We start from the raw sequence: 17,951 nt of genomic DNA, 5'->3' as shown, positions 1-17,951 counted from the left end.
TCATAGAAGCTGATTCAATTAAGATACTGTGGCATCTCAGATTTCATTTTTATAATCTATTATGTATTAACTTGCTGAAGGTCTATTTCTGACCTTGACTTCCAAATTGCAATACAAGAAAAGGAAGTGTCCAGTAGTAAAGAAACACATCCCCCACTGCACACTAAGTCCTATGTATTTAATAACCATTGAGCTTATGACTGTGACTTGTATGTTTAAAAAAAAACCAAACAACTAAAACCAAAACCCCAGCAACTTACTGCTGCAGACGATCAAGCTGCTGCACTATAGTAGTGCTCACTGCCAGTAGTACACAAACCTGTTTGGACGAGGTCAAATGCAGACTTTGGGTTAGGCTTTCCTTCCGCTCTCCGATGCTAATCTTGGGAACAGTCTTATTCTCAATAGCAGGCACTATCGGTAAAGGAAAAGGGTTAAAACTTTTTCATGGAGCATTTTCTATCAAATGCTATTGGAAGGAGTCTTATTTTTATTTTGAAGTGCAAAAAAATCCATCTGTTGCATACAAATGTCATCAATAACAACATATTCAGAGCAGCCAGCTCCTGGACACAGTAACGGCAGGATCAGGAAATGCTGAAAGGCACGCTTTCCGTCTAAGAAACTGTCTTGGAGCCAGTTACTCTAGTGTGCAATTCCAGTGTGCTTAAGGCAATGCTGGGATAAGCAAACAAATTCCAAATCTGATTTAACAATTAAGAAATAAAAAGGAAAAACAAACCACAAGTTTGTTCTGCTTAAACACTTCAGAGAAAATAGCTACTTTAAGGTAGATGGAAGTTCACCTGCTTTCCTGCGCTCAAGTTGGTATCTCCAGCTTCATTTCCAGCTGGCCACAGAGGACATTTCAGTCAAAGCAGCAATTTTTTTTACTTTCTGGAAGTTATTCGATGAAGCAAGACTGAGTTCAATACATGCATTTAAGCCCTCCCTTCCACATCACCATGAAATATACTAAGAAAGGGGAGCTAGTTCATCTTAGCACAGTTAGAGAATAGATTCTATGAATAAAGGAGCTTTTTGTTAAATATTAAAAATAAAATTACATACTGCTTTCCACTCTACTTAAAATTTTAGTGAGGATAAACCCTGAGGTGCTCAGAACCATTACATAGAAGTCCTGTCTTTCCATTACCTTTTCTTCCTAGACTTATGCTGATGGAAAAAGTTCTGGATACTTCAGTTTTTCTTTGGCAGATCTCTCTAGAGTATTTATTCTGCAGTAATATTTCAAAATTGACTGTGGAAAAAACAAAACATCCTAGGTGACCCTTCTGCAGTCTTACATTCTTAAATTCCCTATATATTAATCTTGCAAGTACAATTTACAATGAGTCATTACGATATTTTCCATTTCAGACATTTAAATATTTAAAGATCCAGAGGTTGGCTGGTATAAGATTTGAGTGCTTAAATTATCTCTTTCCACTCACTCCACTTATCCTGCATAGCAGACTTGTGCCTGCAAATACTTTCGCCTTTCCTAAAGGAACATTTCCATTTGAACTGAGGAGGGTACTACAGAATGCAACTTCTGCTGCACTGCAACGTGATACGTTAAAATTGCAAACTTATCTATAATGTATTTTGATTAGGAGATGATCTACGTGTATGTCAGAGTGGTGGTGGTTTGAGAAGAAGAAAGAAAAAAAAGAACATGTCCTCAGCGAACTTGAAAGTTCTGGAAGTGCTTGCAGCAGAATGACAGAATAGTTGAGGTTGGAATTTCTTGGTACCTGAAAAATTTTACCTGAAGGCCTAATGCAGTCAGAGAAGAACACCCATGTCAGGACCAGCTACAGCAGTAGCCAAAGCAAAGATGTAAAAGGCAGCTCATTTACCGTGAATACAACTGCAGGATTTGCAATAAAAATTTTTACAACAGGAACTGTGGCTGCTAAGAGTATTAGGCTGATATACTGAAAACCAGGGACAAGTTGTTCTTTCTTTTTGTCTCAACAATGACCTCCAAATTGTCCATCTTTGCTTTGCTTTGGCAGTAAGGAGAATGGCTGGAAAGGAACAAAGGCTAAACTTACAGACATACTTCTGCAATTCTCAAAAAATTCACCTTTTTTTTTTTTTTTTAAAGCCACAGACAGGGTAACTTGCTAAGTTTATATGTCAAATACAAAAAACATCTGTTCTTCCTTCTGTTTCACAGAAGCGAAGCTCTGTTGCAAAAGAGAAGACTTACCTGGAATAACAGAGTGCTCTTTAAAACAAAATGTATTCTTTATACCAGGCTAAATCAGGTCAGTTAAAAAGGCAAAAAAAATTATTTTTTTTTATCTGCAAGAAAATGTTTATTCTTTGTAAACCCCACAGAAAAAAAGAATGCAGCCAAGACCAAGTATTGAACGAAAATTGTGCCAAAGTAGGCAGCAAAATGGGGGAACCTCAACACAAAAAGTCAGTGACAATATTTCATGTTTTGCACAAAGATGAAAAACCTATGACATTTCTGAGTAACACTTTTATGGTGACAGTTACACAAGATGATTCAAAAATGCAAATGACAGCAACATGCACACCTGGCTAAAGCTAGAAGTTTTATCCCAAAAGAATATCTGTGATTAAAATGATGAAACTTTAATACTTCTATTGACTTGCGTGTCCTACTTAATTTCTTTTTTTAATGAGGCATACATGCCAATTAACATGAAACTTTTTTTTAAAAAAAATCTTTTCTTTTAAGAAGAACTTTGTCCTTCCAGAGTCCACTGCATGTTTGCAAAATCATAATGTTGGGTTTGTAATTCTGCTAGTTTCCAATACAATTTTGCTTCCCACCCCTCCAATCCCCACCCTCAAAAAATCTGAAACACTTCAGAAGTTGCCAGTGCAAACACTTTCTATCAATGTATAATATACATTTTAACTTAAACCTTTGTGCAATTTATGAGTTTCCTTTAAAACTCCTTAAAAACTCCTTGGCACAACAGCTGAAAAATATTCAGCTCCATTTAAATTGTCAAACACAAGGTGATATAAAGTGTAAATCACAGTTGAATAAAATAAAAAAAACCCAGAACTGCAGCTTTTATTAGCCAGCTTTACAGTCTCTTGTATACAGTACATTGCACAGTTCCGCCTTCACAATAACGCTTCCTGTATTAATATTGTGCCTTCCATGATGCAGTATAATCAAGGCAAGTTACAGAACACTGCTGAGTTTATATCAAAATAAACAGGAGATGTAACCTTGGTTTATAATGAACATCCAAATTACCATGTACAATTTGCAGTAGACTCTGTAATGAGCTTGATATATAAGCTAGATGACAGTGAAGGGGGGAAAAAATAGTTTAAACTATCAAGTTTCCTCTTGAAATGTCTTTTCCCAAGGCACTGTGAACAAGACTGTTAGCAATTCTCAATGACTAAAAACACCAATGGGAATATAAATATTTCACACAACAACAACCGTCACATCATCATCTATTCTCTTATTCTTTCCCTTAAACAACGCCCCTGAAATTTGTTTGGTCCTTTGAGGGGTAATCAAATTATCTTCTGCAACATCACATATTTGTATTTCATACATCTATAAATCAAAGCTTTGTTAGATTATTTAACCCTTTCACTGTAAAAACTAAAGTTTTTTCCTCACTATTTCTGAATGAATCTGCAAATTCAACTTGATTTAAAAAAAAAAAAAAAAAAGAAGAAGAAAGGGTTCAAAATCAAGCAAAGCCCTGTATTTTTCAAGAGGAAACCATGCAAGAGTACATAAAAAGGCAAAATTGGCTACTTGAAAACCAAGAATTGTTTTTAATGCATTGGCCAAGGAAAATAAATTGCAAAGTTCTGTGAGGTTTTCTAAAAATTTACAAGAAAAACTGATGGGCAGTTCTAGTCAATCCAGATGTTCTTTTTATCCTGTTTTAAATGACAACAAATACAGTCTCACACAATACAATTTCATCTTGACTGCAAGAGACACTCCTGTGTGATGCCTTCAGCATGACAAAATTACTGGGCAAAAAGAAAATTGGCATTCATTTCTTCAAGGGCTGATAAACAGAGGCATTGGGATCAAGTCCAGAAGGGCTGGTCTCCACAAATTTGGAAGAGTAATGTGGGGAAACAGGACTCAGAGTGCTGGTGGCTGCAGTGTATGTTATGCTGGGCATTACTGCCATAACTTCTGCAATCTTCTGTTTTAGGTCCTTGATTTCCTGATCTTTTTGAATGATTTGCCCTGAAAACAGCAAATAACATAATTTAGGACCAGCAGCATGTTCTCACCCTCCACCAACTGTTCAATGATAACAGCTGTTGAAGCAAAACACCCATAAGACATTCACTCTAACATGATCATCAGTATAAGCACAACTCAAGTAACTCCTGGTTCGTGTCAATGAGCTACGTTTAATTACCTCTAGTTACCATGTAACACAACTAGACATAGCACTCCCATTAGATTTTGCATTGTTTGGATTCACAGCTGCAACATACCAAAAGATTATTTCTATGGCTTAGCTTTTTTCTGCACCTTTCCATTTGCATTTTACAAGCACCTCACAGGAGCAGAAGTGTTCGCTTATTAAAATGTGTTACTTACTTTATTTTAAAAACTGTCCTATTCTCACCATTTTTCTAAACCTCTTTGTGCACACTCACACCACCACTACAGCAATTTATGAAACTACGTAAAGAGAAACACCAATGAAATGAAACAAAAAAGTTTCTCACTCTGATCAAATTTTCCTGCAACCAAGCAAACTTCTGCAAGGAAATTAAACAGGTACTAGATCAGAAGGTTATTTAATTTTGCTTCATGGTTTGCACAGCTAAACAAAGGCCAGTCGGAGCAGGGTTTTACACTGGCTTCATGCTCCCTCTGGTGGCTGCAACACCAGCCCAACACAGACACCGGTGTCCATGCTTACCTCACAAGCGTGAGGTTTAAAACAGGTTGGGTTATTCCCCCCCCCCCCCCCCGCCTTTAGGTTGTATTTACTTCAGGAGTATCAAAATGTTATTAGGATTCAAGGACAGGGGCTTAATAGATGGCAACCATTATTTTATCTTCTAGCTCTTCAAAAGAAGTTCTCCAGCTTTAAGGTAATGGTTTATAAAAATGTAGAAAATCATCATAAATTAACTTAAACGCCCATCTTGACGTTTATTGTCTTCAGTTCAATAGCTTGGGGAAATTAGGTCAGCTGATCAGCTGGATTGCTTAGGCTCACATTCACAAAGCCGTACAAGACAAAAACCTACTGAAAGCTGAAATGCTGAGCAGGGGCCATAGCCCATCCCTAAATAAAAAGGGAGGATATTCTTTCTTTCTGTCATATTTTCCACAATTTCAGTCAGTACTACACGTTGAATTAAACTATTCCACATTACCTTGGGCAATCTCAAGCTGCCGTTTTGCATCTCCTAATGCAGAGAACAGATCCAGCTTGATTCTTGTCTCTGCACTCAGGCTGTTCTCTAAGTGCTGTGTTTTATCCTGCATGGCTGAAAGTGCTGACATTAACACCTCCGTATCCTTCTCATTTTCCTTGTACTTCCGCAGCTCCTGTAGGAGTAATTAGGACAAATGTTATTCTCATCGACTTTACACATGAGATACACTGAGAAGTCTTTCTCTTCCCCACAGCACACCACTGGGCCTGGTATTAATACTGTAAAATTAAAATGATGGTTAATTAAGGACACTGTAATATTACCTCCAGTAATTATACATGACCATCATACAAGTGATTAAAGCCATATTGTACAACGCATAATTACAGTGCGGTGAGCAAGTACCATTTACTCTGCTTCTCAGCCCTCTATCATCCGTATCGAGACCCTCCACCCAGAAACCCTCCTCAGCACTTCCAAGTGCCAGCTAAGCAGCCACACAGTACTCTTAGCCAACCTGTGGAGTATGAAAACACTTCCCGTAAGCAAAATGGCTAGAATGGGGACTGATCTCTTGCTAGACAATTTAAAGGGATACTAAATAAGCATTTTAAGCTATTTCAGTTGGCTGATGAGAGGGATTTCTTTATCTCAGAATACTTCCCACATTGAACCTAACTGTGCTGCAAACCCAGAAATTTAGGAAAGAGAAAAAGGAAGGAGCAAGTATTCTACACCTAAGAGACAGGCACTTTGTGGCTGGCAAGTGTGGATTAATATTTTGACTAAGAAAAAAAGAAATGCTATACACAAAAAAAGTTCTATACTTTTGAATGAAGAAACAATAATACAACAGGGGAAATATTAATGCCTGTAGCAAAAAGCTTCTCTAACAGTTTGAAGACAGTAATAAAACCAAAAAGCTTGATTATAGCTGGGTTTAATTATCTGAAAGCCATGCTCATATTCTCTATGGATAAACCACAGTTGTTTTCAAGCGTTTGGTAAACCTAGGAACAACAAGACTGCATATGTTATTTGGAAACAAATTCACAATAAGACCAGGTGGATCCTGAAGAGTGTCTAAAAACCCACAGGACATTAAAAATACATATTCATGCAAATTGCCAGTTGACAGTCCGAATACATCTTTAGGAACAGACATTTTAAAGGAATAAGGTCAACTTCAACCCACACATTTGAGCTCTTAAACTCTAACATGCCAGACAATGTGTCTGCTGCAAGTCTACCACAATGTACTTTCAATATTCAAGCCCTTTCACAAAAAAAAAAAAAAAATTAAAATGTCTGGCCAGTGATTAAGATTGCATTGAGTAAGCAATCTTACTTGCTAGCAGTGAAATTTATAATGATACATACTGGCAACAAGCTCCTCATATTAGACCAAAAAATGTTGTTGAGAGGATTATATTCTCAGCCTACCCAGACCATTGGTTTAGGGAAAAAAACAAAAAATCTAGTAATTTAAACAATTGAATGGTGTGGAGCTGAGACTATTAACCTTTCTCATACCCACATTCCTACAAAGCCTGATGCAAGATATGCAAGACAGACATCTCAAGAGCATAATTCTTGAAGGGGTTGATTGCCTCTTATGTAGATTCACCAATTTCAGAGGGTTGAAAGCAACTCATTGTGAGGATGATCTAAGCCCCTGGTGCTTTCTCATTACCTGAACTTTTATTTCTAGTTCTCGTATCTGATCTTCTTTCAGCTTTATGTCAATTGTTAGCTTCTTGCACTCTGTCTCCAGCTCTCGGATACGATTTCGTAAAGTTTCAGTACATTCTCCTCTGCAGAAAAAACATTAAAAGAGAAGAAGATGAAATAAGAATGAGGCTGTCATTCCTGAACTGTTTATAACATGAAAATTAATATAAATATTGAAGGATAAAAAGAGGAAGCTAACTTTGTTCTTTTCAGCAAGAGAATTTGCCTTATGGCAATAATGCAAAGAGCTGCAAAAAGTTACTCAATGTTACGCCTCAAGTATTAGGAAATTTGGAATATTTATGAAATATGGGGCAGAAAAGCAGAAATAGTAATTCTTAGACATTTGAAGCACTGCAGATTAAAATGATCCACATTTGTGCCATGCTTTCATCTTGAAAAACTTCCCACCTATACACCTATGTTACTACTGAAACACCACTGTCCTGAGCACTGGTAGTCACTGGCTAGAGCAGAAAGCTTTCAAAATCCGAGATCAAGACAGTATTTTGGCCAACGTTGTTACATGAATCCTTGATTTACAGCCCCCACATGAAAGGTGATGTTCCTTTTTTTAAAGCAGACTGACCCATGCAGGGTACAACATCTCTCTGTTAGCACAATCAAGGTACAGCAGATAATTTAGAGCATATTCATCCTTTACATCCTGTAAATGGAATGTATATGAGTACTGAGACTCAGCTTCATGCAAGATCTCCCAGTCCTCCCACTGCCTTAACACAAATAAACCTCTTAACACAAATACAGCTTTAAAAATAAATAAATAAATAAATACAGTACAGAAGAGTGAGAAGTGCCTCCCCAAATCCCCCCCAAACACATTTCACTAGCAACAGCTACATTTCAGTAATTTTCTGGAGCTAAGCTTGCTTCTTATGTAGAACAAAAGTACCTTGTAGCAGCAGCAAAGGCGACAGCACGTGCAGCAGTTGCTTCTTCCAACTTCTTTCTCTTCTTTTCTTCCATTAATTGTTTTTCTACAAAGGCTCGTGCCTCCTGCTCTGCCTTTAGTTTCTTCTCCAACTGGCTGATCATTTGTTTGTCTTTTTGTTTCATTTGTACAGCATTGTGTAATCTGGAAAGTAACAGGTATGGGATTTAATGGAGGATTTTACTTACTAAAAATAAATTGCTGCCAATGGTCCCAAATGAGTCTTGCCGGATTTGCAGACAAGTGCCTCAAATTTTGTAAAGTCTTAACATCATAATTCCCCTTTACCAGACTACAGTCATCAGCAACTAATGTACACAGCTGTGTAAAAACACATACTTGTTCTGAAGCAGTTCATTTTCTTGCCGGAGCTGTCCGATTTCAGACCGAATTCCCCGCTCTGTGTTAGTCAGAGAACTGATCTGACTACGTAGCTCCTGTTCAATCTGCCTGCTTGCTTGCAGGTCAGCCTTTAACTTTTTAATATCTTGTTCCAACCTAAGAAAGACAATTTTAAAAGATAATTTCACTTTATTTCCCAGTTACTCAAAGGTTCAAGCACATTATATAAAAATAAGCAGAGTAAACAACATACCATCTGCCAACCCCCCCCAAACCCTTCATACTTAAAATAATCAGCTCTCAGAAATTATGTCTATCCTTCTAAATAATAATGTTTTATGTAACTACACACATATAGCTCTATGTATAGCTATACACACACTTCATAACCTCCCACAGGAATTTTGTTTTCCTCCATGCACTGCAGAGTTGTAAAACAAATCCTATGGAACTGTATCTTTCCTCTTCAAGCAGAAGTGAAATGGGTAAGTCTGAGAAGTTGTAAACAAGGACAGGTGCACATATGAACAAATTTTACTTTTCTCAACTAATTCTGAGTTTCATTTGTTAGTTATAGCTGAGCAATGGAGCATACTGCTGAATTCTCACCTAAACATTTTTTTTCTTGAAGTACATGATGTGCATGTTGAATAAAGAGTACGTGTTAAGTCATCCACAGTTCAGGAGTCAGTAAATGTAGTTTTAATTGCTCCTGAACAGAGACCATCTGCTATACACTTAATTGTAGCTTCTGAAAGTTCTTGAAGACTCATGCAAGCTTATTAATTAAAATATTTTCAACCAAAATTGGTTAAAGAAAACACGAATTTCTAAAGAGAGGCCCCTAGCTCACCTTATTTTTCCCCCACATTTTCAAAACAAGATTATTGATTCTTAGAATAAAAACACATCATAGGTGAATAACCAACCATGTTTTACAAGCACTATGTTACATACTTATTTAAAGCAAATATGCCTCTCAGTCATTCACACATAATTCTCATTTGCTCCGTCAGTTATCGATGTAAAAATTTTTCAATGTTCATAAAGAAGATAAAGATGGTTTTGTTTCCTAAAGTTCCATACAGAATTAATGGTAGTTGAACATTCAGACTTGGGGAAAATAGTCCCAAAAGCCAAAATGAACTGCCCTTATTGACATTCACTAGCACAGACGAACGGTTATAGCTTTTTGTCCTCGTAATGAAAACCACTTAGCTCTTTTGGGCTTCTGCGCAGGAAAATCTCAACCTAAAATGCTAGCGAGAGATGTAATGATATGAGGCATAAGAACATCCTGTGTGAATGATGAGGAGGTTAAATGTGGAATCATCAAACTTATGGAAATTCATAAAAGTATGTCTGTATTGGCTAAAACTGCACCGAAGAGGTCTACTGGGTAAATGAACAGAAAGAAACAGCCTATAAAAGAGTGTGGTCTATAATATACTCATAGAACTCAAATGCTCAGAGCCTACTCGCTACAGCTGTACTAAGCTGTCTTTCTAGTTATACTTGAACTGCCCCACTGGTAAGATGAATTCCTTTTTCTATAGTATAAATTGTGGTCAAATGTACCTCTAAAAAGAAAAAAAAAACCCCAACTTATACTTAGTAGGCAAACAGCAATAGTACAAAGCAAATACACATTTCATGTTGAAGACCACAAATCATTTCAACTCTGTTGTAAGAGGAAAAGAATTTGCAAACCTAACCAAGTATTCATTCAACCATGTAACACAGCACACAAACCAAAAATGGAAAACCCATCAGCAGACCGTATTAGGTATGTATTTTCACCGTGTTCAGTATGTTAAGTGATAGAGCTGGACAGCCGTTGGATGATGATATAACAGTTCAATTTAATCTTCCAATAAGCAGTAACTAAGTATTTTAGAAAGAGCAAACTTATTAATTGAAGACAGTAAGATGCTGTAGGAAGCATTAACAGACTCTTGCCTGCCAACAGCTAATTGGTTTTAATATAGGTTTTCATAAATATGTGAAAAAATGATTGGTGGGAAAATGTAAAGGAATGCACATAAATCACACACACTTTACATTGACAAGTATCTATAAATAATTTCAACATATATCTCTACAATAAAGGATAACTGTGAAAATAAGACAGCTGTAAATAGCCGTTTCCCTGTAACTAAGACTATGTCAAACTTGGTCAAATAAGATATACCAGGATTTATTTTGGTTGTTTAGTATTCCAGGAAAAGAAGCACTGATCAGGTAAAGCCCAAATAAATCAGCGGTGCTGGTACAGGACAAGCTGAATTTGTATTTTTGGCAACAGAGCATTGACATTAGTTCAAACTTCTTAGGCCATCTGGTTCATGGCATTCCTGCTGGTTTCAATGAGGGCTCTGTACCTGCAGTGCTCATGGGGCTGGTCCAGACTGTGCTGTAAAGAAAGATGAAACCTGCATGATCCATAGAGTGCACACAAACATGAGCAGAAAGGATGCCTACTTTCCAAACCAGGAAATATATTAGGCGACAAGCCACAGCTTTCCTTTTTACACAGCATAGGTTTAAGTGTCCAAACAGAGCTGTGTACATTACATTTGCGAGAATTGGGGTCAGGAAGTGTTGCGCAGTCGTTATACATCACTCAAATCCTGCCTGAACACAGAGCCAAAGCCTCATGGATGTCCTTTCCACCCTAACTTTTCAAGCATGCTCCAAGCATCGAATATTCATCCTTTTACTCTGAAGGACCACAGGGGAATTTGGGTAGCTTTTACAGGAAAACGAGACCAACCTGCCATTCACTATGACTTTCACTGTAAATCGCAAAGAAGCCAGGATTAAATTCAACAAGAATCGATTGAACTCTGGGTGCTTCCATTGCTTATGAAAAAACAGTAGCCACACTGCTAAAACACACCCAGGCAGACCACATACCAATAGAATATTACTGCCTATGAGCAGCTGGCACTGTTCGCCTGCAACCCTTCACTGACTAAACACTGCAGAGAGAAGCTTCATTTTCTTAGAAACTGCTAGCAAGTATAAACTGGGAACTATATACATTGTGCATCCATTAAAACACAAACACTCTCTGATTTACTAGCCACCACAAATGAGCTCACCATAGGCTCAGGAGTGAAAGAATGACAAGTTAACCAGTTTGACTTACTCTAATCAAAGGATCCAGTACTTCCACACACCCGAATTTCAAAACACCATGCAGTTAAGAGTTTTTATTCTGTTGTGAAACAATCACTCCTATCAGCACAGATGACCTAACTTAAACAGTCGAAAGACAGAATTAACATATGTAAAACATGATCAATCTACATACAGTGAGTGATCAACTACTATAGTGCAATTCCAAAGGGGCAAAATAGAATTAATACAGAGAAAACTAATCTCTTCCAAGTCAATGTCAGACAAAACCATTTCTAAACAAGACCATCTATCGATGGACTTATTTCTAAACAAGTTTTAAAGCAAGATTTTACCAGATTTTAATTACTCCTTTTCATTATACTGTAGTTTTTACTATAGCTTTAAATACCAGAGCAGATGTTTTCTGCGATTTATAGAGCAAATAAATGCTCCTTACTATCTAAAGTGAGTTAGGAAGCTAATAATCCATCATAATGCAAGGACCAAATGTTTCCTACATGGTTTCTCTCCCAGATCTGCCACTGTTAGCTAAAGAAACAACTTCATTTAAAAAAAAAAAAAAAAAAGAGAGATGTGAAGTTAGTTTGCCCTCAAAGCCACATGTACTCCTTGCATTCTCTGGTGTGTAACCATGTTCTTATCCATCTTATAAAGTCCAGTCAAACATTTTCAGCCTAAAAAATTCCTCCTGTGGAACGGCAAGTCAAAGCTCTTCTCTGTATATAGACAGAGAGGTCATCCATCATTTCACAGAAATACAAAGAGATTAAAAACACCCTTTATGTTGCCCTCTTTCTAAAATGAAAGCGCATTATCAAGGTAAACCAATACAATGTCATAAAAGAAAGCTTCGCTGCTATGAGCACAGACTAGTGTGTGGAGTTTTCCCTCCCCCCCACCGTAATAGTCTGCACTACTGTTACAATGATAAATGACCCAATAAGACAGCACTTTTATTATTATTATTATTCTTTCTGCCATTTCATTTTCTGCTTAAGTCTCTTATTTCCAGGCTTATTGGAAAAGTTATTTACAAAGAGGGGTGAAGAAAACTTGAGTTCTAGAAGATACTTTTCTCTATTGCTGCACAAACTACAAGTCATTTTAACACAACTATTTTTAAAATGAGGGTTTAGTTGCAGATTATTACATTGTGCTGTTTATACAACCAAGGCCAATTTCTTTTGGTTTGTCATTACTATAAATGCAGATTTACCCCTTTTCTTTTCTCAGCACTACCACATATCATTCCTGATCTCACTGATGAAGAGAATTAATCAGTAGTCACCTCCAAGACTGAGTATTTTTCCAAATGCTTCAAGGAAGATTGATGGATCAACTTAAAGACAACTCAATTCAGCTTAATCCTCTTAAGTGTTGATAACTGGTGAACAACATACCCTTGTTGCTTAGTTTATTCGGTTAATGCAATTCCATAATCACCTGACAACTGCACACAAATTAAACACAATTGATATAAAAATCAAAGTTTTAAAAGACCCAGAAAGCACCTGGATGCTTTTCTAAGACTCATTTTTTCCTTTGTTCTGTTCCGGCCCAATCTGTTGGCATAAGCATCTGCCGCAGTGAACCTACTTCTTTGAAGTAGCCAATGTGATCCCACGGCACTGAGGTTCCCCTGCTGTAACTAATATGCTGTTACCAGCAGTTCCTCAGAGCATTTTTCATTACCAAAAAGACAGTAATCCACAGAGAGAAAGCAGAGTTACTTATTTTTTTCCTGCACAGAATCGATCTAAGTAGCTGGCATTTCAAAAGGTTATTCTGTTTCTGAACAGTCCAAGCACTACGCTGACAGTGGCTTGAAAACGGTCTGCTAGAAGGATTGTCTCCCAGATTTCTAATTTACATTCCCAATTCTTTTGCTTTTCTATTCTATACTTTCCTTCACTCCCATCATATTGCAGGAAACACTGACCATCTCCCCCACTGCAGCTGACAGCAGCAAGCCTTCTGGTATACTAATGCCGTTTCAGGCAGGGGGGATAAGGAAGCAGCAGCAATCACTTTTAGAATGTCAGTGGTGCCACAGAAGATGTATAATACTTAGCATCAAATGAACAGAAATTTACATTGAAACCTTCAAGTTCATCTCTGCAGGTGATATCAAATTTTAAGAAAGCAAAATAAGATGTGGTAGACCAGCCCTTGCTTCACAAATATTTTTCTTAGACCAATTTCCAGAAGATGTCATCATTATCTCTGAGAATAATTAGTACATAAGACAGCTTGTTTCAACACCTCATGTGCCAAAGGCAAGACCTCTATGGATACAAACAGTTTTGCCAAGCTGCACTGCCAGTTTTTTGTATGCATTTTGTTTTCTTTTTGTTTGGGGTTGTTTTTTTTTTGTTTTTTTGTTTTTTTGTTTTTTTTAAGGATGCAAATAACTAGAGGCAGGACTTGTTGATTATTACTGTGTAATAAGCAACACACACAAAAATTCTGCATCAATTACAGCTTAGACTTGTTCCATACATCGAGCCCCCTAAAACATGAACAAAACCTGCTGCACCTCAGAAGTGACAGTGAAACAAGTAACAATAACAAAAAGTCAACTTGCCCTGTACCTACTGACAAACACTGTTAAGTGTAAGGGGATATCATGGTTAACCCTGCATTGGATACCAAATGTATCCCTCCATTGGCCCAATTACCGCAATGTTGGGAAATAAGCAACTCAGATCACAGAGATTCAATTATTAAGTTCTTGACAAACAAACAGCAGATTTCAGCATCCATCAGAAGTAGATATTCATTTAAATTGTAGGAACAAACAAACAAACAAAAAAACCCCAAACCTAAGACAGAGGTTACTTTAAAGGCTGATCAGCAAGGACAGAGCCTCTTGAATACCTCTGCTCTAGCTAACAAGATGACAATAACGTAACATATTATTCAGTGAAATACCTAGAGATGGGGATCAGTAACTTCCTCTCCAGAAAACTAAACACACATGCACTAATCATTTACCAGACAGAACAAAAATAAAAACTACTTTCAAATAAGAGTAATATTGTATATATGAAATATAAACTTAAATTTATTAGCAGTACCCTTTCAGATATAAATGTCACATCAAATATTTAAGAGAAAAAGTTAACAAGCATGCAAGACTGTCTTGTTCTCAAAAAACCCCAGTCTTTACTGTCTAGAATAACCCCTGTTAATCCTGAGTCCCTAGCAGTCATAAGGCATACTTTACATTTAATACTGGTTAGTCAGCTCAGGGAAATCATTTGTGAACACAAAAGTAAAGCAGCTTGGTTTTGACATCCTGCTGTGAGTCTGCTGGACAAGTAGTTATAAAAAGCATCTTTATTTGGAAGCTGAGCAGATCTGATCTGAAAGCTGGACACAAATGCAGGACTTCACATAGCCCTTTTCATGGTACGGCACTGATGCAGACTAAAAGTTTAATAACAGGAATGAGTAATACTACTGGAAGTGGAAAAGATGATGAACAAATGCCTTACACTCCAGGGACAGGGTAACTGACAAGTTAAAAAAAAACAACACATGAATTTTTAAATTTAACTGCAGAACATCCTATCCAATTTGTCAGGTAAGTTTATGCTTCCATTGGTGTAGGAGTTACATACTCAATCTGAATAGAAACAAGATTTCATGAATGATTTCAGTCATCTAAGTTTGTAAGAAACTGTGAGCAGCAACACGCAGGACGTTGGTGTTTTAAGTGCTCCTGGCTTGCTTGCATGGGGAAATCAGTGTACAACAAGCAGGTACAGGAATTTGTAGCATAGCCCCCACATCACACCCACGCATCACATAGAAACACTTGACAAACAAAAGACTGAAGTAGCTTAATTCACTTTCAGGGCAGAGTAAGGCTACATTGCACAAAGGCACTTTCAGAGGATCCTGTGTACTCTGTCCCTACCCAGTAAATTAGAGAAGCTAGAATTCTGTAAGGACACAGTCTAGTTTATTGTATACTCACTTCTGCATTAGAAAACCCGCTTTGGACAATTATAATGACCACCTGGTCTAAGCTCACATCACAGCATATAAGAATTTCAATATGTAATTTAAAACTTAAAACACACAAGGTTTAAAACTCATTCCTTGTCATAGCTACATGGGACAAAATTCTTAGTCTGGCAGGTCATTCTATAAAGCGCTTCCCTTCTCTTTTCTCAAGACTTATGAACGATATTTTGAACTGCAGCAAAGCTAAGTGGCCTGTTTTCATCCTCAGTGAGCAAATAAGCCATATAAAGAGTATAGAGATGCCCATCTGAAACCAGCAACATACAAATACAGCAGTCCTGTACATGTTTATTTAGATGCAGCTTTGCTGAAGACAGAGCCATCTGCATCCCATTAATCTTGGCTGAATTTGATTCACAGATTAGATTGATTAGCTGGTTTCTTATTTGCTTCATACAAGTTCTCTACAGACATTAGGTATCAATTAGTCTGGATATTTAACTGGCAGAGGTACACCAATCAGCAGCAGAGTGATTATCAGAGGAGAAAATAGTATTTTCACTGAAGTAATTGTATTCACATAGCACAAATCCTCAGACAGAGACCAGAGTCAAAAGTCCAATTATCAAAAGGTACCTGCAGGGAAAGCGAACCTGATCTGCCAATTAAGTTAGCCAACAAGGATTTGTTGGCCAAAGAGTGTTCAGCACATGAGAAAAGGAAAAAGAGAGACATAGGCCAGGAAGGGTAGGAAAGTGCGTAATTGTGCAACAGTTTTGTTCTAGACATCTCTCTGTCCCCATTCTGGACAGTTACGCACTACCTCTTTCTTAGTTCTGGTTCTGGTTACTTGTTCTGGTAACATATGACAACACCATATGTCTCAGGACTCACACACTTTAAGTACTTAGCAGCATTTCATAAATACATCTTTATTTAAACCTCAGATAAGCATATGTAAAGATGTGACTTTTTCAATCTTTATAGTTTACAAGGCAGCTAAATTAAATCCTTGTGACCTGTACTTAAACCAATAGGGCAGCAGGTATGCAAGCAAGAATCTGAACTTATCACTTTAAGGAGTTACATGGCAGCTGACACTTTGCATCTATACTCATGAATTGAAGATTAAAACAAAAGCCACACATTTCAAGGGAAAAGAACAAAACAAAACAAAACGTTAAGACAAAACACCTGTTCAGGCACCATCAAACCCCACTGAATTCCCTGGACATGTAAAGGTCACTCCGTGGAAGGTTTGTCAAGAACACATCCACCGAGTTCTGTAATAGTGATTCTTTACATTTCCCTCATGCCTTCTATCAAATGATTGTCAAAGCTATTTATTATGCCTCACAACACCCCTGTGAGGTAGGTAAGTATCATATACCGAGGTAGGCAAGTATCATATACTGAGGTAGAGAGGAAGCAATTTGCTCAAGGCTGCGTAGCAAACCAGAGGCAAAAATCAGGAACAGAACTCAAAAGGCCCAGTTCCTAGTTATCTTATTCCATTACTAGACAATTGTCTCCTTTATGGGATCTTAAGTTACATTTTCCTAAGGGAAAAAAAAAAAGATTTGATGTACTGGAACAAAGGGAGGATAAGACAGGTTATTACACAGTGCTCAGATCAAACTTACCTTACCAGTGCATCTGGTTTGCTTAGCTGGTTATTAGGAATACAATTTTCCATTAAGTCCTTATGTGTGCTTGGGCTTTTGCTAGCACATTTCTGTTTTTTCTCATTTTTAGTAGATGAGGAAGGGATGCTCCCATTAGTTGCACTGTGACTGCGAGGCGAGGAGTTCACAACTCCGCTGACATTTTTGTAATTTTTGGACGAGGCAGTGCATGAGTCCTCTTTTAAGAGGTTTTCTGTACTTCCTACAAGATCATTATTTAATCTTTTACTATTGATATGGTTTTCCATATATTCAATTTCTTGTATTTTAGAGTCTACAGGTTGCAAAATGTTGTTGTTTATTCCAAGGTTGTGTTTCTTAGCATCCTTGTCCTTTTCTTTCCCTTTTTCTCTATATTCTAGCTCTGGCAATGTTGCAGATATTTTTTTATTAGCTGGAATGCCTCCATTGTGCTGCAAAAGTATTGAGGAATCCATATCAGATAATCCTTTGGCTGCTGCAATACCAAAATAAAAAAAAATACTTAGTTCATTAAATCAATCAATACTGTGACATACAAAGAAAAAAAATCATTAAGTACACATCAATTATTTCTGCAGAAAACAATCATTATTAGAGTCTATTTAGAAAAGAAAATCAGAAGTCACATGATATTTTAAGACTTTTTCTCATTACAGGCAGGAAACAGTAACCAAGGGATTTAATAATAAATACTAGTGCTTCATAGAGCACTGACTGACTAGATTGATGCAGTTGCTAATAAAGAACTAAACAGCAGACGC

At 37.2% G+C, this 17,951-nt stretch overlaps 1 protein-coding gene across 2 annotated transcripts in view; it reads right to left on the bottom strand.

Moving 5' to 3' along the window:
* Positions 1–3,034: 3,034 nt before the first annotated feature.
* The window catches only part of MACO1 (macoilin 1), a 30,214-nt gene continuing 15,297 nt past the window's right edge, over positions 3,035–17,951 (bottom strand). For both annotated transcript variants that reach the window (XM_075047473.1, XM_075047474.1), the window contains 6 exons: positions 17,167–17,665; positions 8,405–8,563; positions 8,027–8,209; positions 7,076–7,196; positions 5,380–5,554; positions 3,035–4,225 (listed from right to left, as the gene is read on the bottom strand). In XM_075047473.1, coding sequence (XP_074903574.1) covers positions 4,023–4,225; positions 5,380–5,554; positions 7,076–7,196; positions 8,027–8,209; positions 8,405–8,563; positions 17,167–17,665 — 1,340 coding nt within the window. In that variant the 3' untranslated portion in view covers positions 3,035–4,022. The remainder of the gene's footprint in view (positions 4,226–5,379; positions 5,555–7,075; positions 7,197–8,026; positions 8,210–8,404; positions 8,564–17,166; positions 17,666–17,951) is intronic.

Source organism: Buteo buteo, chromosome 16 (assembly GCF_964188355.1).
Source record: "Buteo buteo chromosome 16, bButBut1.hap1.1, whole genome shotgun sequence".
Lineage (NCBI taxonomy): Eukaryota > Metazoa > Chordata > Aves > Accipitriformes > Accipitridae > Buteo > Buteo buteo.
This window is presented reverse-complemented; position numbering and strand designations above follow the sequence as displayed.